This window comes from Bison bison, unplaced genomic scaffold (assembly GCF_000754665.1).
Source record: "Bison bison bison isolate TAMUID 2011002044 unplaced genomic scaffold, Bison_UMD1.0 scf7180017864329, whole genome shotgun sequence".
In the NCBI taxonomy this organism is placed as follows: Eukaryota; Metazoa; Chordata; class Mammalia; order Artiodactyla; family Bovidae; genus Bison; species Bison bison.
Window position 1 is genome coordinate 4975922 of NW_011494901.1, and position 15612 is coordinate 4991533.

Genomic DNA, 15612 nt, shown 5'->3' on the forward strand with positions numbered 1-15612 from the left:
TTTTGATGTGCAGAAGCTTTTTAAGGGTTTTATTTAGGTTCCCATTTTTGTTTTATTTTTTTGCTTTTATTTCCAATATTCTGGGAGGTGGGTCATAGAGGATCCTGCTGTGATGTATGTCGGAGAGTGTTTTGCCTATGTTCTCCTCTAGGAGTTTTATAGTTTCTGGTCTTACGTTTAGATCTTTAATCCATTTTGAGTTTATTTTTGTGTATGGTGTTAGAAAGTGGTCCAGTTTCATTCTTTTACAAGTGGTTGACCAGATTTCCCAGCACCACTTGTTAAAGAGATTGTCTTTAATCCATTGTATATTCTTGCCTCCTTTGTCAAAGATAAGGTGTCCATATGTGCGTGGATTTATCTCTGGGCTTTCTATTTTATTCCATTGATCAATATTTCTGTCTTTGTGCCAGTACCATACTGTCTTGATAACTGTGTACCACAGCTTTCTTATCCATTCATCTGCTGATGGACATCTAGGTTGCTTCCATGTCCTGGCTATTATAAACAGTGCTGCGATGAACATTGGGGTACACGTGTCTCTTTCCCTTCTGGTTTCCTCAGTGTGTATGCCCAGCAGTGGGATTGCTGGATCATAAGGCAGTTCTATTTCCAGTTTTTTAAGGAATCTCCACACTGTTCTCCATAGTGGCTGTACTAGTTTGCATTCCCACCAACAGTGTAAGAGGGTTCCCTTTTCTCCACACCCTCTCCAGCATTTACTATTTGTAGACTTTTGGATCGCAGCCATTCTGACTGGTGTGAAATGGTACCTCATAGTGGTTTTGATTTGCATTTCTCTGATAATAGTCAGGTTGAGCATCTTTTCATGTGTTTGTTAGCCATCTGTATGTCTTCTTTGGAGAAATGTCTATTTAGTTCTTTGGCCCATTTTTTGATTGGGTCGTTTATTTTTCTGGAGTTGAGCTGTAGGAGTTGCTTGTATATTTTTGAGATTAGTTGTTTGTCAGTTGCTTCATTTGCTATTATTTTCTCCCATTCTGAACATTTTTGTAATGAATAGGTTAGTGGGGGGGAGGGGGAATCTATTTTCATTAAAAAAAAAAAAAATCCACAATAGTAAATCTGAAACAAAAGTAAATATGTTATGTATTAATTAACTAGAGTAAACATCAGGTGCTTATATTCTAAGCCAAGTCTGAGCTACCATTTGATATTCTCATATGCATTAAAGGGCTTGATTTAATTACACAGCAATAACTCACCACAGTCAGGAATTTCTCTCCAGTTTCATCTTTTTGTAGCATCTTTTCTTCCTTAGTTGTTTCTTTGGTTTCACTAATTTCTATTACTTGTCTCTGGCCAGCCTTTCTTAAGTTTGGTCTGGGTCTCTGAAGTCGACCCCTTACTAGTGGAGCAGTTTGGATAACCCTTTCCTTTATTCCTTGTGCAAAAGTGTTTATATTATGAGTCCTAGATAAGGGGACAGGAGAAAAGAGAGAAAGCTTGATTGTAAAAAATGAAAATTACTGTAAAAATATAAAATTTGAATCTAATAAAACTATAAAAACATTTTGTACAGTAAAGGAAAATTAAATTACTTTCTGATTATAACTCATTTTATTAAAAAAAAGTTATTTCAATTTTCAAAAGGTAGTGAGGTTACCTACAATATCCAAATTCATAGTAATAGAAAGTACGATGGTGGCTGCCAGGGACTGGAGAAAGGGGCAATGGGAAGTTCCTCTTTACTGGGTATAGAGTTTCAGTTTGGGAAGAAAATGTTCTGGAGATAAATGGTGGTGATGGTGTACTGATGATGTACTTAATGGCCCTGGACAATACACTTAAAAATGGTTAGATAGCAAATTTTATATGTATCTTTGTTGTTGTTTAGTCGCCAAGTCCTGTCTCTTCCCTGACCTGATGGGCTGCAGCCCGCCAGACTCCTCTGTCCATGGCATTTTCCAGGCAAGAATACTGGAGTGGGCTGCCCATTTCCTTCTCCAGGGGATCTTCCCAACTGAGGGATCAAATCCGCATCTCCTGCATTGTTGGCAGGTGGATTCTTTACCAGAGCCACTGGTGAAGCCCATATGTACCTTACTAAAATTTTTAAAGAGGTAATCAATACATACCTTATACACACATGTTTTTAAAATTCATTGCTTTGCATAAGATTCTAAGCAGCTAACAGTGAATATAAGCAGGCAAGTGTTGAAACGTGTTGAAGTAAAACTGATTTTCTATTTTAGGCAGTCTGCCACATGAATAAAAAATAAACCAACTACTCTTGATACTCACTTTTAAACTACACTAACACATCTTAAAAAAAGTGAATACTTGAAATGATTCTATTTTAGATTTTTAAAATACTATCACTTTTTACCCCATAGAAACAAGTAATTCCTTTTCCTGGGCTTGTGTGGACTGAGACTCCTCTTTAGATTCACAAGAACTCAAAGGTGAAAGGTCCTTTTCGGTCTGCACACATGGTAATATCACAGTCTCCTCTGGACCGTGATCTAATTTGTCTTTTTCTCTTGATTTCATTAGAGAAGCCACATCCTAGAAGGTAGATAAAAAAAACTTCATCAAGGGTTGGTAAAAGTATAGGGAAATAAGAACTTTATAAACGATTAGAAGAATAAATTGATATAGTCTTTGCAGACAATAAGGCAGTATCAATCAATAATTTTAATTCCCAGCAATTCTACTTCTAGAAATGTATCTTATAAAAGCACTCAAATAAGGATCTAATAAATTATAACAAGGATATTTATTTATTTATTTTTTTAACAAGGATATTTATTGTAGCAATATAATGCTGCTGCTGCTGCTAGCTCCCCAAAAAAGAAAAAAAAAAACTGGAAATAAGACAAATCAGTAGGCAACTGAATAAATAAATTATAATTTCTTTACAATGTAATAATACAGTCACTTAAAAGAAGTTTAACTTGTATATACTGATCCAAAAAGATGTTCACAATATTGTACATGAAAAAAATTATAAGATATAATGCTATTTTTGGAAAACAATGAAAATACCAACACATTCTATTATTTATATAAATAAGTATCTATACAGAAAAATTTAGATAGACATATTTTAAATTGCTACTTGGGATTAACTTGGGAGGAAGAGATGGAACATTATAAAGGACTAACTTTTTAGATGATTTTTTTTAATTTGAAATTTTTATAATTGGATAAAATAATCAACATAAAGTGATTTAGAGGGTTGAGGAGGGGGCCATGCCATGTAGCTTATGGAATTTTAGTTCCCCAGAGACTGAACGTAGACCCTCAGCTGTGAGAGCACAGAATACTAACCACTGGACTGCCAGGGTATTTCCATGATTTATCTTTTTTAAATATAAGATTAGGAGGAAAAAGCACAAATATTCAAGTATAGTAAGAATTAAGTTAAGCTGTAAAAGAACTTTAATTCAAAAAAGTACTTTGTACATTTACAGCACTCAACTTATTAGTGTGAACGTTTCATTTCAAGGTTTCTGATGCTGTATCATACTTCTTGATCTCTTATAGACTACGTTAATCAAGTAAATAAAAATCATCTCCTTTAACTCATATCAAGCTTTTTAACTTTTTATTTTACTTTCACAACAGAGTGAAATAAAGATGGATTGTCATTCTCAATCTCCCTGTGAAGAAAGTGGCTGCATTATATGGCTTATGGTCACATAATGAACTTTAGGTCACATAATGTAGCTCAATAACTTGAACTACAGCTGGGGCCTCTTAAAATCCTTCCCCTGATATTTGTCCATCATCAGAGATTTGAGATTCTTACAAAAACCATGTGGAATAATGAGGTACATTAAGTTCAGCAACAATAATATCGAACACAGTAAAAATTACGTGAGAAGGACTTCCCTGGTGGTCCAGTTGTTACAAATCCACCATCCAGTGCAAGGAACTCAAGATTTGATTCCTGATCAGGGAGCAAAGACCTTGTATGCCTTGGCGCAACTAAGCCCATGCACTGTAACTAAAGAGAAGCCCACAAAAATCCCACGTGCTGCAACTAAGAGCCAATGCAGTCAAACAAATACATTTTTAAAATAACATGAGAAAATATTTGCAAACTTTCACTCCAAATGTTTTACTTTAATAATTGTAATAACTAAGACAGAAAACCTCCATTTTAAATAATACTCACATGTTGAGAAGGGAAAGTACTCATTTGTTCACAGTTCTGCTGTATCACAACCGTCTCTGTTTTATCAGCTTCCGCCTCCTTCCCAGGTGCATGCTTTTCTGCTTTCGTAGTCTCTCTTTTTGAAGCTGCTCTTGCTAAGTTTGGTTTAGGTCTTTTGAATCTACTTCTCACAAAAGGTGTCAGCTTAATTTCACATGGCGTCTGTTCTTGAGGAAGAGATTTGCTTTTGGAACAAGGATTATCAAGCTTTAGGATGAAATGAAGGGGCAGTGGGAGTGGAGTCTTAGGACAACCTTAAAGACTGGCAGTAAATATTTAATTCTAAGTCTTAACAGGAAAACAAATCAGACTATTTGGTAGATCCTGAAAAACATGAGTGGTACAATCCAGGAATAAACCCAGGAATTATAGTATCTTTGCACAAAGAAAATACAGGTTTGTCACACCTGTAATGACTTAAAAGTATGTGTTGCACACAATTTTGTATGTTTGGTGATTCTCACAATCTACTGTCAAAATGACCTCAAACCTCTCCCAGTTTTCCCCCAAACCAGCTTAAAATTTTCAACACTGTGCTACAGATGGTATGTCTTAAAACCTTAGTTTAACATAATCTGCAAATTTAACTTTATACCTTTCTCTTCAAAAGCACACAGACCTATATACTTGTACCTTAAATTAATATCTGAAAACTGCTCTGGAACACTTGGAGGTCGCATCCTCTGGTCTTCTACTTTATCAAGTTCCGAAGACTGCGAAGAAATGTTCAAATGACTCAACTGATTTGACACTTCCTTTTCAGAATTTTTTTCTTCTACAGATGTATGAACCACGGACAGCACTTCCCTGCCCAAGTCCTGGAAATAAATCGGCACATATACTGGGTTGGCCAAAGAGTTCATTCAGATTTTTCTATGTGAAAAGAGCTTATGGTAAAACGGAAATCAACTTCTTGGCCATGTCATACATTTCAAACAAAAGCCTACATATTCTATTGTCTTTAAAAATACAGAAGTTTGGAGGTTTTTCATTTTTAAATAAAATTAAATTTAATTTACAAATGGTGAAACAGAGAATTTAGGAAAGTCTTTCTATATATTGTACATTATGTTTTTTCCAAACTAGAAACACCATTACCTATCCAAAAAAAGTTAGAAAACTAGAAAATGTTAGAATATCTGCAACTTCAATGAACTGGAAACTTTCAATAAAAGGAACTTTTAAAAGTAAAGTGAAATGAGGTGGGGCAGGAAATAAAGAGAAAAACTGATACAGGTACGGTCAAAAGAAACAATTTCACTGTATGTTCATACGAGCATTAGCACAAATTCAGTCCAATTTCCTATACTCCTTTTATCTAAGAGTAACTTTAAATTGACATTAAGAACAGTAACTTTGCCACAATTAAAAAATTTTAGTGATTTTATGTTATTGGACTTAAGGCCAATAATCCTGGAATTACTTTGATAACTTTTCTCCAAAAAAAACTATTCATAGATATTTTTAAAGGACAGAAAAATACATACTCTATTAGTCAGTGAAGACACAGTGCTGGAGTCATCACTACTGGTCTGCAAAGGATCTGCCTCAGCTTGACTTGAGGTCCCAGTGTCCTCTGGATCTTTTTCCCTTAGAGAAATGTCTATTTCTTCTATGTTTTCCAAATCTGCCACGCTTTTCTCAATCTCTTCTGATCTGCTTTTCGTCAAGGAAATTTCTTTTCCAGTGTCTTTCAAATCTGCCTCTATTTCCTCAACGGCAGCCACCTTTGCTGATGCTTTCCGCATCAGGAAAATGTCTCTCTGCCCAGTTTCTTCCAAATCAGTCTCTCTTTCCCCTGTGGCACTGATCCCCACTAATACCTTTTCCCTTGGGGAAGTTTCTATTCCAATTTCTTTCAAATCTATCTCCATTTCGTCACCTACAGTTTTGACCTCTGAGGCATTTTCTTGTGTAGATATTTCTCTTCTATCAGTTTCTTCTAGATCTGTCTCTACTTCCTCAGCAGCATCAGGCATCTCTGTTATCTCCTCATTTGGGGAAATTTCTCTTTCAGTTTTTTTCAAATCTGTTTCTACTTCCCCGATAGTATCAACTTCCTCTGGGGCATTTTCCTGTAGGGACATTTCTCTTCTTTCAGTTTCTTCCAAATCTGTCTTTCTTTCCTCAGTGGCATCAGTCACCACTGTTATCTCCTCCCTTGGGAAAATCTCTCTTCTGGTTTCTTTCAAATCTGTCTCCATTTCTGCAGTGACATCACTCATTTCTGGCATTTTCTCCCTGGGAGAGATGTCATTTTTTCCAGTTTCTTTCAAATCTGCCTCCATTTCTGCAGTGACAACATTCGTTTCTGGCATTTTCTCCATGGGAGAGATGTCATCTTTTCCAGTTTCTTTCAAATCTGTCTCCATTTCTGCAGCAACATCAATCATTTCTGGTATTTTCTCCCTGGGAGAGATGTCATTTTTTCCAGTTTCTTTCAAATCTGTCTCCATTTCTGCAGTGACATCACTCATTTCTAGCATCTTCTCCCTGGGAGAGATGTCATTTTTTCCATTTTCTTTCAAATCTGTCTCCATTTCCACACTGACAACATTTGTTTCTGGTATTTTCTCCCTTGGAGAGTTGTCATTTTTTCCAGTTTCCTTCAAGTCTGTCTCCATTTCCGCAGTGACATCAATCATTTCTGGTATTTTCTCACTGGAAGAGATGTCATTTTTTTCTGTTTCTTTCATATCTGTCCACATTTCCTCAGTGACATCACTCATTTCTGGCATTTTCTCCCTGGGAGAAATGTCATTTTTTCCAGTTTCTTTCGAATCTGTCTGTATTTCCACAGAGACATCAATCTTTTCTGGTATTTTCTCCCTGGGAGAAATGTCATTTTTCCCGGTTTCTTTCAAATCTGTGCCCATTTCTGCAGTGACATTAATCATGTCTGGTACTGTCTCCCTGGGAGAGATGTCATTTTTTCTGGCTTCTTTCAAATCTGTCTCCCTTTCTGCAATGACATCACTCGTTTCTGGCATTTTCTCCCTGGGAGAGATGTCATTTTTTCTGGTTTCTTTCAAATCTGTCTCCATTTCTGCAATGACATCACTCGTTTCTGGCATTTTCTCCCTGGGAGAGATGTCATTTTTCCCGGTTTCTTTCAAATCTGTCTCCATTTCTGCAATGATATCACTCATTTCTGGCACTTTCTCCCTGGGAGAGATGTCATTTTTTTCAGTTTCTTTCAAATCTGTCTCCATTTCTGCAGTTACATCACTCATTTCTGGCATTTTCTCCCTGAGACAGATGTCGTTTTTTCCAGTTTCTTTCAAATCTGTTTCCATTTCTGCAATGACATCAATCATTTCTGGTATCTTCTCCATGGGAGAGATGTCATTTTTTTCAGTTTCTTTCAAATCAGTCTTCATTTCCACAGTGACATCACTTATTTCTGGCATTTTTTCCCTGGGAGAGATGTCATTTTCTTCAGTTTCTTTCAAATCAGTCTCCATTTCCACAGTGACATCACTCGTTTCTGGCATTATATCCCTGGAAGAGATGTCTTTTCTTCCAATTTCTCTTAAATCTGACTCCATTTCCTCAGTAGTATTAGTCTCCACAGGTTCCTTCTCCCTTAGTGAGGTTTCCAGTGTTGCAGTTTCTCTCAAAGCTGCTGTCATCGCCTCAGAGGCAATTACCTCCTTTGGTACCTCTTCCTTTGAGGAAATTCCTCTTCTTCCAGTTCTCCTTCCTATATTTGGCTTTGGTTTCTGAAATCGAGTCTTTGGAATTCGAACATCTTTATTTGCTCTATTATCCTCCTGAATACTAAAAAAAAAAAGAAAGAAAACACACACACAATCAAATTTTAAACCTGTCAATTGAAGATGTGATCGTTAAGAAATAACTACTGAAAAATCAGGAACTCTCAAATTAACAAAAAAAATTAATGGAGCACCAGGACTCTTTGGGCCAAATTTAAAAATTAAAGGAGAGAAAAAAAACTCCATCCTTGGAAATTACAGTAAATTTTAAAAATAATTAAATCTATCAATAAGGTCAATGAGTGAAAGTGTGTTAGTCACTCAGTCGTGTACAACTCTTTGCAACCCCATGGACTACAGCCCGCCAGACTCCTCTGTCCATGGAATTCTCCAGACAAGAAGACTGGAGTGGGCAGCCATTCCCTTCTCCAGGGGATCTTTCTGACCGAGGGATTGAACCCAGGGGCTTCGCAGGTGGATTCTTTACTGTCTGAGTCACCACAGCATCCCTAGGTCAATTAGAATAATAGCAAATTGGGCCTGAATAGTCTCTCGCTAATTGTCATCCACATCAGTGTTGGCAAATACCTACTGAGAAAGACTCTTCCATTCTCAACTTGGAGTTAAATCAATTTGTATCTGCTATTTCTACCTTTTCACCCTTACTATCCTTTATCCAGACACATGCCTGGATAAGAGTTAAAGAACTCATTTATATGGCCAGAATTAACCAAGATCTCAAATAGTTGGATGGAGGTATAATTTGAATAAGATACAGTCTTATGACTAAAAACTAAGTATACCCCTCCTCACTTTTTAAAAACAATTCAATTTGAGATTTCCTATACAGTCATTTCTCTAAAAGCTTGTGATTTCATAATATAAACTGGGAATGAAACAAAAGAGAAAATAAACAACATCGTGCAGTCTGCTGAATGCTATCACTATCTACTCCAAGTACCTTATTTTCCAAAAAAGCAGCAGCACACTGCTGTGCACTTTATCATCATACTGGTGGTAAAGCCAATAAAAATATACAACTGAATGAAAAACCACCTAGTGACTGGTTAATATTTTGACCTCCTAGGCCTTTTCTGGTGTAGGTATTTCTCTTCTTTCAGTCTCTTCTAAATCTACTTCCTCAGTGGCATCAATAAACTCCAGTATCTTCTCCCTTGGGGAAATCTCTCTTCCAGTTTCAAATCTGTCTCCACTTCACCTACATTTTTGCCCTTTCCTGGGGCATTTGCCTGTAGGGATATTCCTCTTTTTTTCAGTCCCTAGATTTTTTTCAACAGTGTCAGGCTGTAATTCATATTTGTATCAGAGTTATGTAATAATGCAATTGTACAGCCTTCCCAGGTGGCTCAGTGGTAAAGAATCCGCCTGCCAGTGCAGGAGACGCAGATTCAATTCCTGGGTGAGGAAGATCCCCGGAGAAGAAAATGGCAACCCACTCCAGTATTTTTGCCTGGGAAATCACATGGACAGAGAAGCCTGGTGGGCTACAGTCCATGGAGTAGCAGAGTCAGGCACAACTTAGCAACTAAACAGCAGCAGCAATGCAGTTGTATGTATAAGGTTCTACCCGGGATTTCTACGGCAAAGCAGAGAAATAGGTTGGGGGCAGAGGGAGAGGATACAGAGAGGGAAGTTAAGAAGCAAAGGAAGAGAGAAAGAAGAGAGGAATAAAGGAATTTTTTTGTCTTCTAACAGAGACCTTTTGAGTAGTTCAGGAAACTTAGTTTTCACTGATAGGTTATTGCTACTGCTGCTACTGCTAAGTCGCTTCAGGTCGTGTCTGACTCTGTGTGACCCCATAGACAGCAGCCCACCAGGCTGCCCCGTCCCTGGGATTCTCCAGGCAAGAACACTTGCCATTTCCTTCTCCAATGCATGAAAGTGAAAGTGAAAGTGAAGTCGCTCAGCCATGTCTGACTCTTATCGATCCCATGGACTGCAGCCCACCTGGCTCCTCCATCCATGGGATTTTCCAGGCAAGAGTACTGGAGTGGGGTGCCATTGCCTTCTCCGACTCATAGGTTAGGTAGTATTTAAATGGGTTCATATAGCTTTAAAGTATACAATAGGCCAGACTGTGAATGCAAAGATTGGTAAAATATGAATAACTGCTGAAACTCGATAGTAGGTACACAGGAATCTGTTATTCTGTTCTCACTACTTTTGTGCACTGAATATTCCCAAAAGGAAAAAAAATGTTAAAGCTAACTAATAGCTCTGTCGATCTAGTTTGGTATCCTCCAAAGGGGAAATAACAAATACAGAGAACTCTGGCTGTAAAAAGGTATCAATTTATATATATAAGTATTATATACGATCTACATATGTGTGATCAATCTAAGCCTAAAGAAACAAATACTAAAGTAAGTAGGATTTTCACATTTGGATATAGACATATAATTTAATATGCTTGTCAAGTGATATTAGTAACTATGCATGTTATTAATAACTCAAGGTCTAATTTGTGATGGGTAAAATTCATCAAAATACCAATAAGTGAGAAATCAACATGAAGGCAGTGAGATAAACTGCCTTGAAAGGTGAATGTATGTTTGCAAATAACTATGTAACTTGATAAACAGATAACAAATCAATCTGATTTGCTATTGTTTTTAAAAAATGTTTGATGATTTCTAAAACTTTACATATAATTAAAATATTATACCATCAATAAGATGATGCTTACCTCAGACATTCATTAACAGCCTTGGGGTCATCTGACTGCACATTTTGAAAGGAATTGTCTTTTTTTTCAGATAGTGATGCAATGTCTTCACACTCAAAATTTTCACATGACTGATCTTCTAGCTGTTCAGGAGTCTTAATAAAACAAACACATTTTTTAAAAAGTTTTAGGTCTTAGAATGAAACACCCATTTATAAAAGATTTCACTCATTATGTACAATTTGAGTACAAGGAAAATGGTAAACATTTCAAAACTGTAAAATGATATTCAAGGGGCACTTTTCTTTTTGGGCTGGGCTGTACAGCTAGTAGATCTTACCCAGGCCCCCAGCAGCAGAAGCACAGAATCCTAACCACTGGATCACCAGGGAATTTCCTAAGAGGCACTTTTTAATGTTTTTTCTTAAGATATAGAAAATTTCATAAGCCACACCTTTTATCTCATCTCAAAGCCCTTATTCTTTCCTTCCCAGTCAGAAAGCAAGTAATCTGTTAAAATTATTCCTTGGGTTCTGTCTTTCTAAATCTTTCGGATTATTAAAATCACATTATAGACCTTGGGAATTACTACAAAAGAAATTCCAATCTCAAACCGTACCAATTTTTACTCTTATCACAAAGACCAGTTATTATGTAAATATCTAAAGTTTATAATGTTTGTTGAAGGAATATTATAGTAGGGAGCTTTTAACATTCTATTTGTTTAAATCAGTGTTAAAATTCAGACACCTACCTATATTTTCGAAAGAGAAGTATAATCCTGTAATTCCCTTCAAAAGGGAAGTGTAATCATACCTGCTGAGTGATGGGGGAAGAAGGCAAGTCCAAACATGCATAAGGTAAAAGCAGATGATTCATTATATAAATGCTTAAAATCCACAGAGCTGAGAGCTAAGTGACTTCACAATTAGCAAAGCTTCTGGCTATGACATACAGGCATTAAATTTAAAGAACAGTGTAGATAATTGTATAATATTGATGTTTTAAAACGGGAGATGAAAGGAGGCTTATGTTTTGTTTAACAAAACACTGGAGGGCATCAGAATACTTACATCTCTGTTGATACAGGATTCGTTTTCATTCTTTTCTATACTGGCACCAGGTTTTTCCTGTGATGTAACAGTTTCTTTTCTTTCAGCAGCTTTACCTACATTTGGTTTTGGCCTTTGTAGTAAGCCCCGCATTAGTCGTGCAGGTCTGAAAGCCTTTGGTTGATCATCTTCCTGCACACAAGTTTTTTCACTCAAACTAGAGTAATTACAAAGGAATAAAATCAGTGGTTATTCTGAAGTCACATAATTACTCATATATCACAGAGAGACTTATTTTAAACCATTTGGAAATACAAAATAAGTCACAAGTGTCAAGAACACCTGCAAAGATACACATACCTCTTAATACCTTAACTCTCTAGAACAGACACAGTCCTAGAAGCATGACTATAAAAAAAATTTTTAAATCAAATTTTCACCACAAAATTGGAAAAAATCTATACCCGACAAATATGGAATATTATTACCCACTCAGGATAGCACTGTGTAACATACATCTTCAGGGCACTAGACACAGATTATGGCATAAATATACAGTCCTGAATCCACTGGTTCAGGTTTATATTGGACCAAGACCTATTATAATTCTCACTCCGTGTTAAATATTCTGTTGTTTTTTTCTTTTTGGTCACACCGAGCAGCCATGTAGGATCTCAGATCCCCAACCAGGGACTGAATGTGTGACCTGCAGGGGAAGCACAGAGCCTGAACCACTGGACTACCAGGGAATTCCCCTAAATATGCCCTTTTGAAACCCCTTGCTATAAATAAAATTACCCATCATCAAACATCTTAACCATTAATGTATCTAACAAAATTTGGTTAACTAGTGGACCCACACCGTAATTTATTTAAGTGTATTTATTATGCTTGTAATACCAAGCATAAATAACATTATTAAATGTTTCAACAATCCATATAATTAAAAATGGACTTAATTACACTAGCTGAAAATAAAATTCAGACATTAGCAAGTAGAAAACAATCCATTACAATCATTCCTAAGAGTTACTATTTTTATTCTAGTTCCTAAATACTTACTTAGATACAGTCTCAGGTTCTGGGTTCCCTTTCTCTGTATTCTCCATTCCAGAAATACAATCCTTTTCCATGGGATTCTACAAATTTAAGTTTTTATATTTAATCTACTTAACATAAAAACTTTATAATAAATAAATAAGTGGAAAATAATAAAATTTATCTTTTTTGTACTTATCTAATTATTAGAAGAGAGTTGTTAAAATCATAAACACGGATGAGAACATTTTAAACATATAATCTCATACATTACTAATAGAAGCACAAATTGATATATCCTTACCAATATCTATCAAGAGCTTTAATAATGTTCATATTCTTTGACCCAGTAATATCATTTCTTAGATGCTACTCTAAGAAAATATTTAGACAAAGACTTAAGTACAAGGATGGTCACTGAAACACTATGCAAAACAGCAAATACTATAAACTGACAAATATCCAACAATGAATAAACGGTTAAATAAATTTAGTTACACTCACTGATAGAATATTATGAAATTATGAAGTCACTAAAAATCATGTTTTCAAAAGACATTTAATGATGTGAAAAAAAATTTATGAAACGTTAAAATACCAAAGTATACAAAACTGAATTAACAATACTACTCAACTTTGTAAAAAAAAAAGTTGGAAGTATATATCCTAAAACAGTTGGTTGCATGTGAATTAAACAATTAATTTCTATTTTATTTTTTACATAAGTCTGTATTTTCCCAATTTTCTAGAATTTAAAAATATCTTCGAGAATATAATAACTACATTACACAAAGTATGGAAAGATTTCACGTAAGAGGAAAAAAGCAGACTAAAATTCAAAGAATTATTTTAGCAAAAATAAAACATTTTTAATAATATAATACTGGCAAAGATATAATGAAGCAAACATTCATAATGCTTACAGAAATTTAAATAGATTTTTTGGGGGGCTGGGGGGGGGTGCTGCATGGCTTGTGGGTTCTTAATCCCCTGACCTGGGATTGAATCCAGAGCCAGGCAGTGAAAGCACTGAGTTCTAACCACTGGACTGCCAGCGAGTTCCTAAGATTCATTTTTTTTTTGACTGTCAGTTTGATAATACATAACAAGAGCCAAAAATACATTTTAAATACTATGGCCCAGTAATCCCTACCACCTCTAGAAATGTATTCTTTGCTATTTACAAAACTGCTTTTATTTAATAGAGTTAAAAAAAAAAATGGAAACAACCTAAACATCAGAGAAATGGCAGGTAAAGTAATAATAATGTTCATCTGAAGCAGCTATTAAAAAGATCAACTAACCCCCAAGAGAGTATAAATTAATAGTTTCAGAGAAAAAAGTTTTAAATGTAATATATGTAATAACTAAAAAATACAGAAATGTTTATTTTCATAAAAAGAGAAAATCTATAAAGGAAAGACAAAGGAATAGATCTGTGTTTAGAAAAGAGAGTTGTGGGTATAATTTCACTATAGCTGGTTTAAAAAATACTTTTAATAAAATCTTATATAAGTAAACAGAAGATAGCTTTATCACGACTAAGGATGTTCAAAATATATCAGATATTCTAAAGAAAATAGAAAATCCCATGGATGGAGGAGCCTGGTGGGCTGCAGTCCATGGGGTTGCTGAGAGTCGGGCACGACTTCACTTTCACTTTCATACATTGGAGAAGGAAATGGCAACCCACTCCAGTATTCTTGCCTGGAGAATCCCAGGGACAGGGGAGCCTGGTGGGCTGCCGTCTATGGGGTCGCACAGAGTTGGATACAACTGAAGCGACTTAGCAGCAGTAGCAGTAAGACAATTTATTAATGTGTGAATTTCTTATATCTTGGCTTTTTATCATTTACTTTACAATTACAAGTTAAATATTTTTATTCCCAACTACTTAGGAAAAAAGTTTTATAATTTTAATTTCCATTATGCCTCTTACTCCATACCTTTTCAATAGGAGTTTCTTTATGCAAACTCTTGTTCTCTGCATCTGTTTTGCCTCGTGAAAGAACTGATTTCTTCCCAACTGCCCTTGATAAATTGGGTTTAGGTCTCTGGAGTCGTCCTCTTGTCATTGGTTTAACAGTTTCTGTTTGATCAGTTTCCCTAGAAAATTAACATCCTTCAAATTTTACCAACATGCAGACATATTCAAAAGAAATTCTGGAAAATTCTTTAAAAATTCATTTAGCGCTAGAAAAGAACTCTTTTAAGCTTACTTACAATAAAAGTAGCAAAGAAAACTGAACAAGAAGAGCAATGAATGATTATTAATTTGTTTTATCAGATATTTACAATACTCAGCATCGATAATTAAAATACTGTGGTACTAATACATGAATAACAGATAACTGAAACAAAAAAAAACTGAGATAACTTGAAAATACATATGATTTTAGTATACAATAAAGTTAGCAATTCAAAATAGAATGAAATGAACACAGAAGTAATATATCTTTTTAATAAATATTCAATTAAATGGTGACGGGAAAACTAGTAATACTGGGAATAAAATAAAATAAGTTTCATCCCTTGCATTGTACTTGCAATATATTCCAAATGAATCAAAGATTTAAGTGAAACCACAGAGAAAACATGAATCAATTATTTTATAAATTTGAAATAGGATAAGCCTTTCTAAAACTTGATTAAAAAATCAGGAGCCATACAAGGAAAAAAAAAGAAAAGAAGGAGAGAGAAATCTGACAATATAAAAATAAAAAGCTTTTACATGGCCAAAAGATATGTTGTAAGACAAACTACAAACCAAGGCATGTTTTACAACTCTTATTAAAAAACTAACCTGGGGGAAGGCGCCAAGATGGCGGAGGAGTAGGATGGGGAAAACACTTTCTCCCCCACAAATTCATCAAAAGAGCATTTAAACGTTGAGTAAATTCCACAAAACAACTTCTGAATGCCGGCAGAGGACACCAG

At 35.4% G+C, this 15612-nt stretch overlaps 1 protein-coding gene across 2 annotated transcripts in view; it reads right to left on the bottom strand.

The window, feature by feature from the left end:
* Nucleotides 1-15612, bottom strand: part of BDP1 (B double prime 1, subunit of RNA polymerase III transcription initiation factor IIIB) — an 86218-nt gene that overhangs the window by 42102 nt on the left and 28504 nt on the right. For both annotated transcript variants that reach the window (XM_010853572.1, XM_010853571.1), the window contains exons 13-21: nt 14622-14781; nt 12700-12776; nt 11659-11854; nt 10607-10740; nt 5671-7963; nt 4817-5001; nt 4145-4367; nt 2351-2529; nt 1227-1434 (exon numbers count right to left, since the gene is read on the bottom strand). In XM_010853572.1, coding sequence (XP_010851874.1) covers nt 1227-1434; nt 2351-2529; nt 4145-4367; nt 4817-5001; nt 5671-7963; nt 10607-10740; nt 11659-11854; nt 12700-12776; nt 14622-14781 — 3655 coding nt within the window. The remainder of the gene's footprint in view (nt 1-1226; nt 1435-2350; nt 2530-4144; nt 4368-4816; nt 5002-5670; nt 7964-10606; nt 10741-11658; nt 11855-12699; nt 12777-14621; nt 14782-15612) is intronic.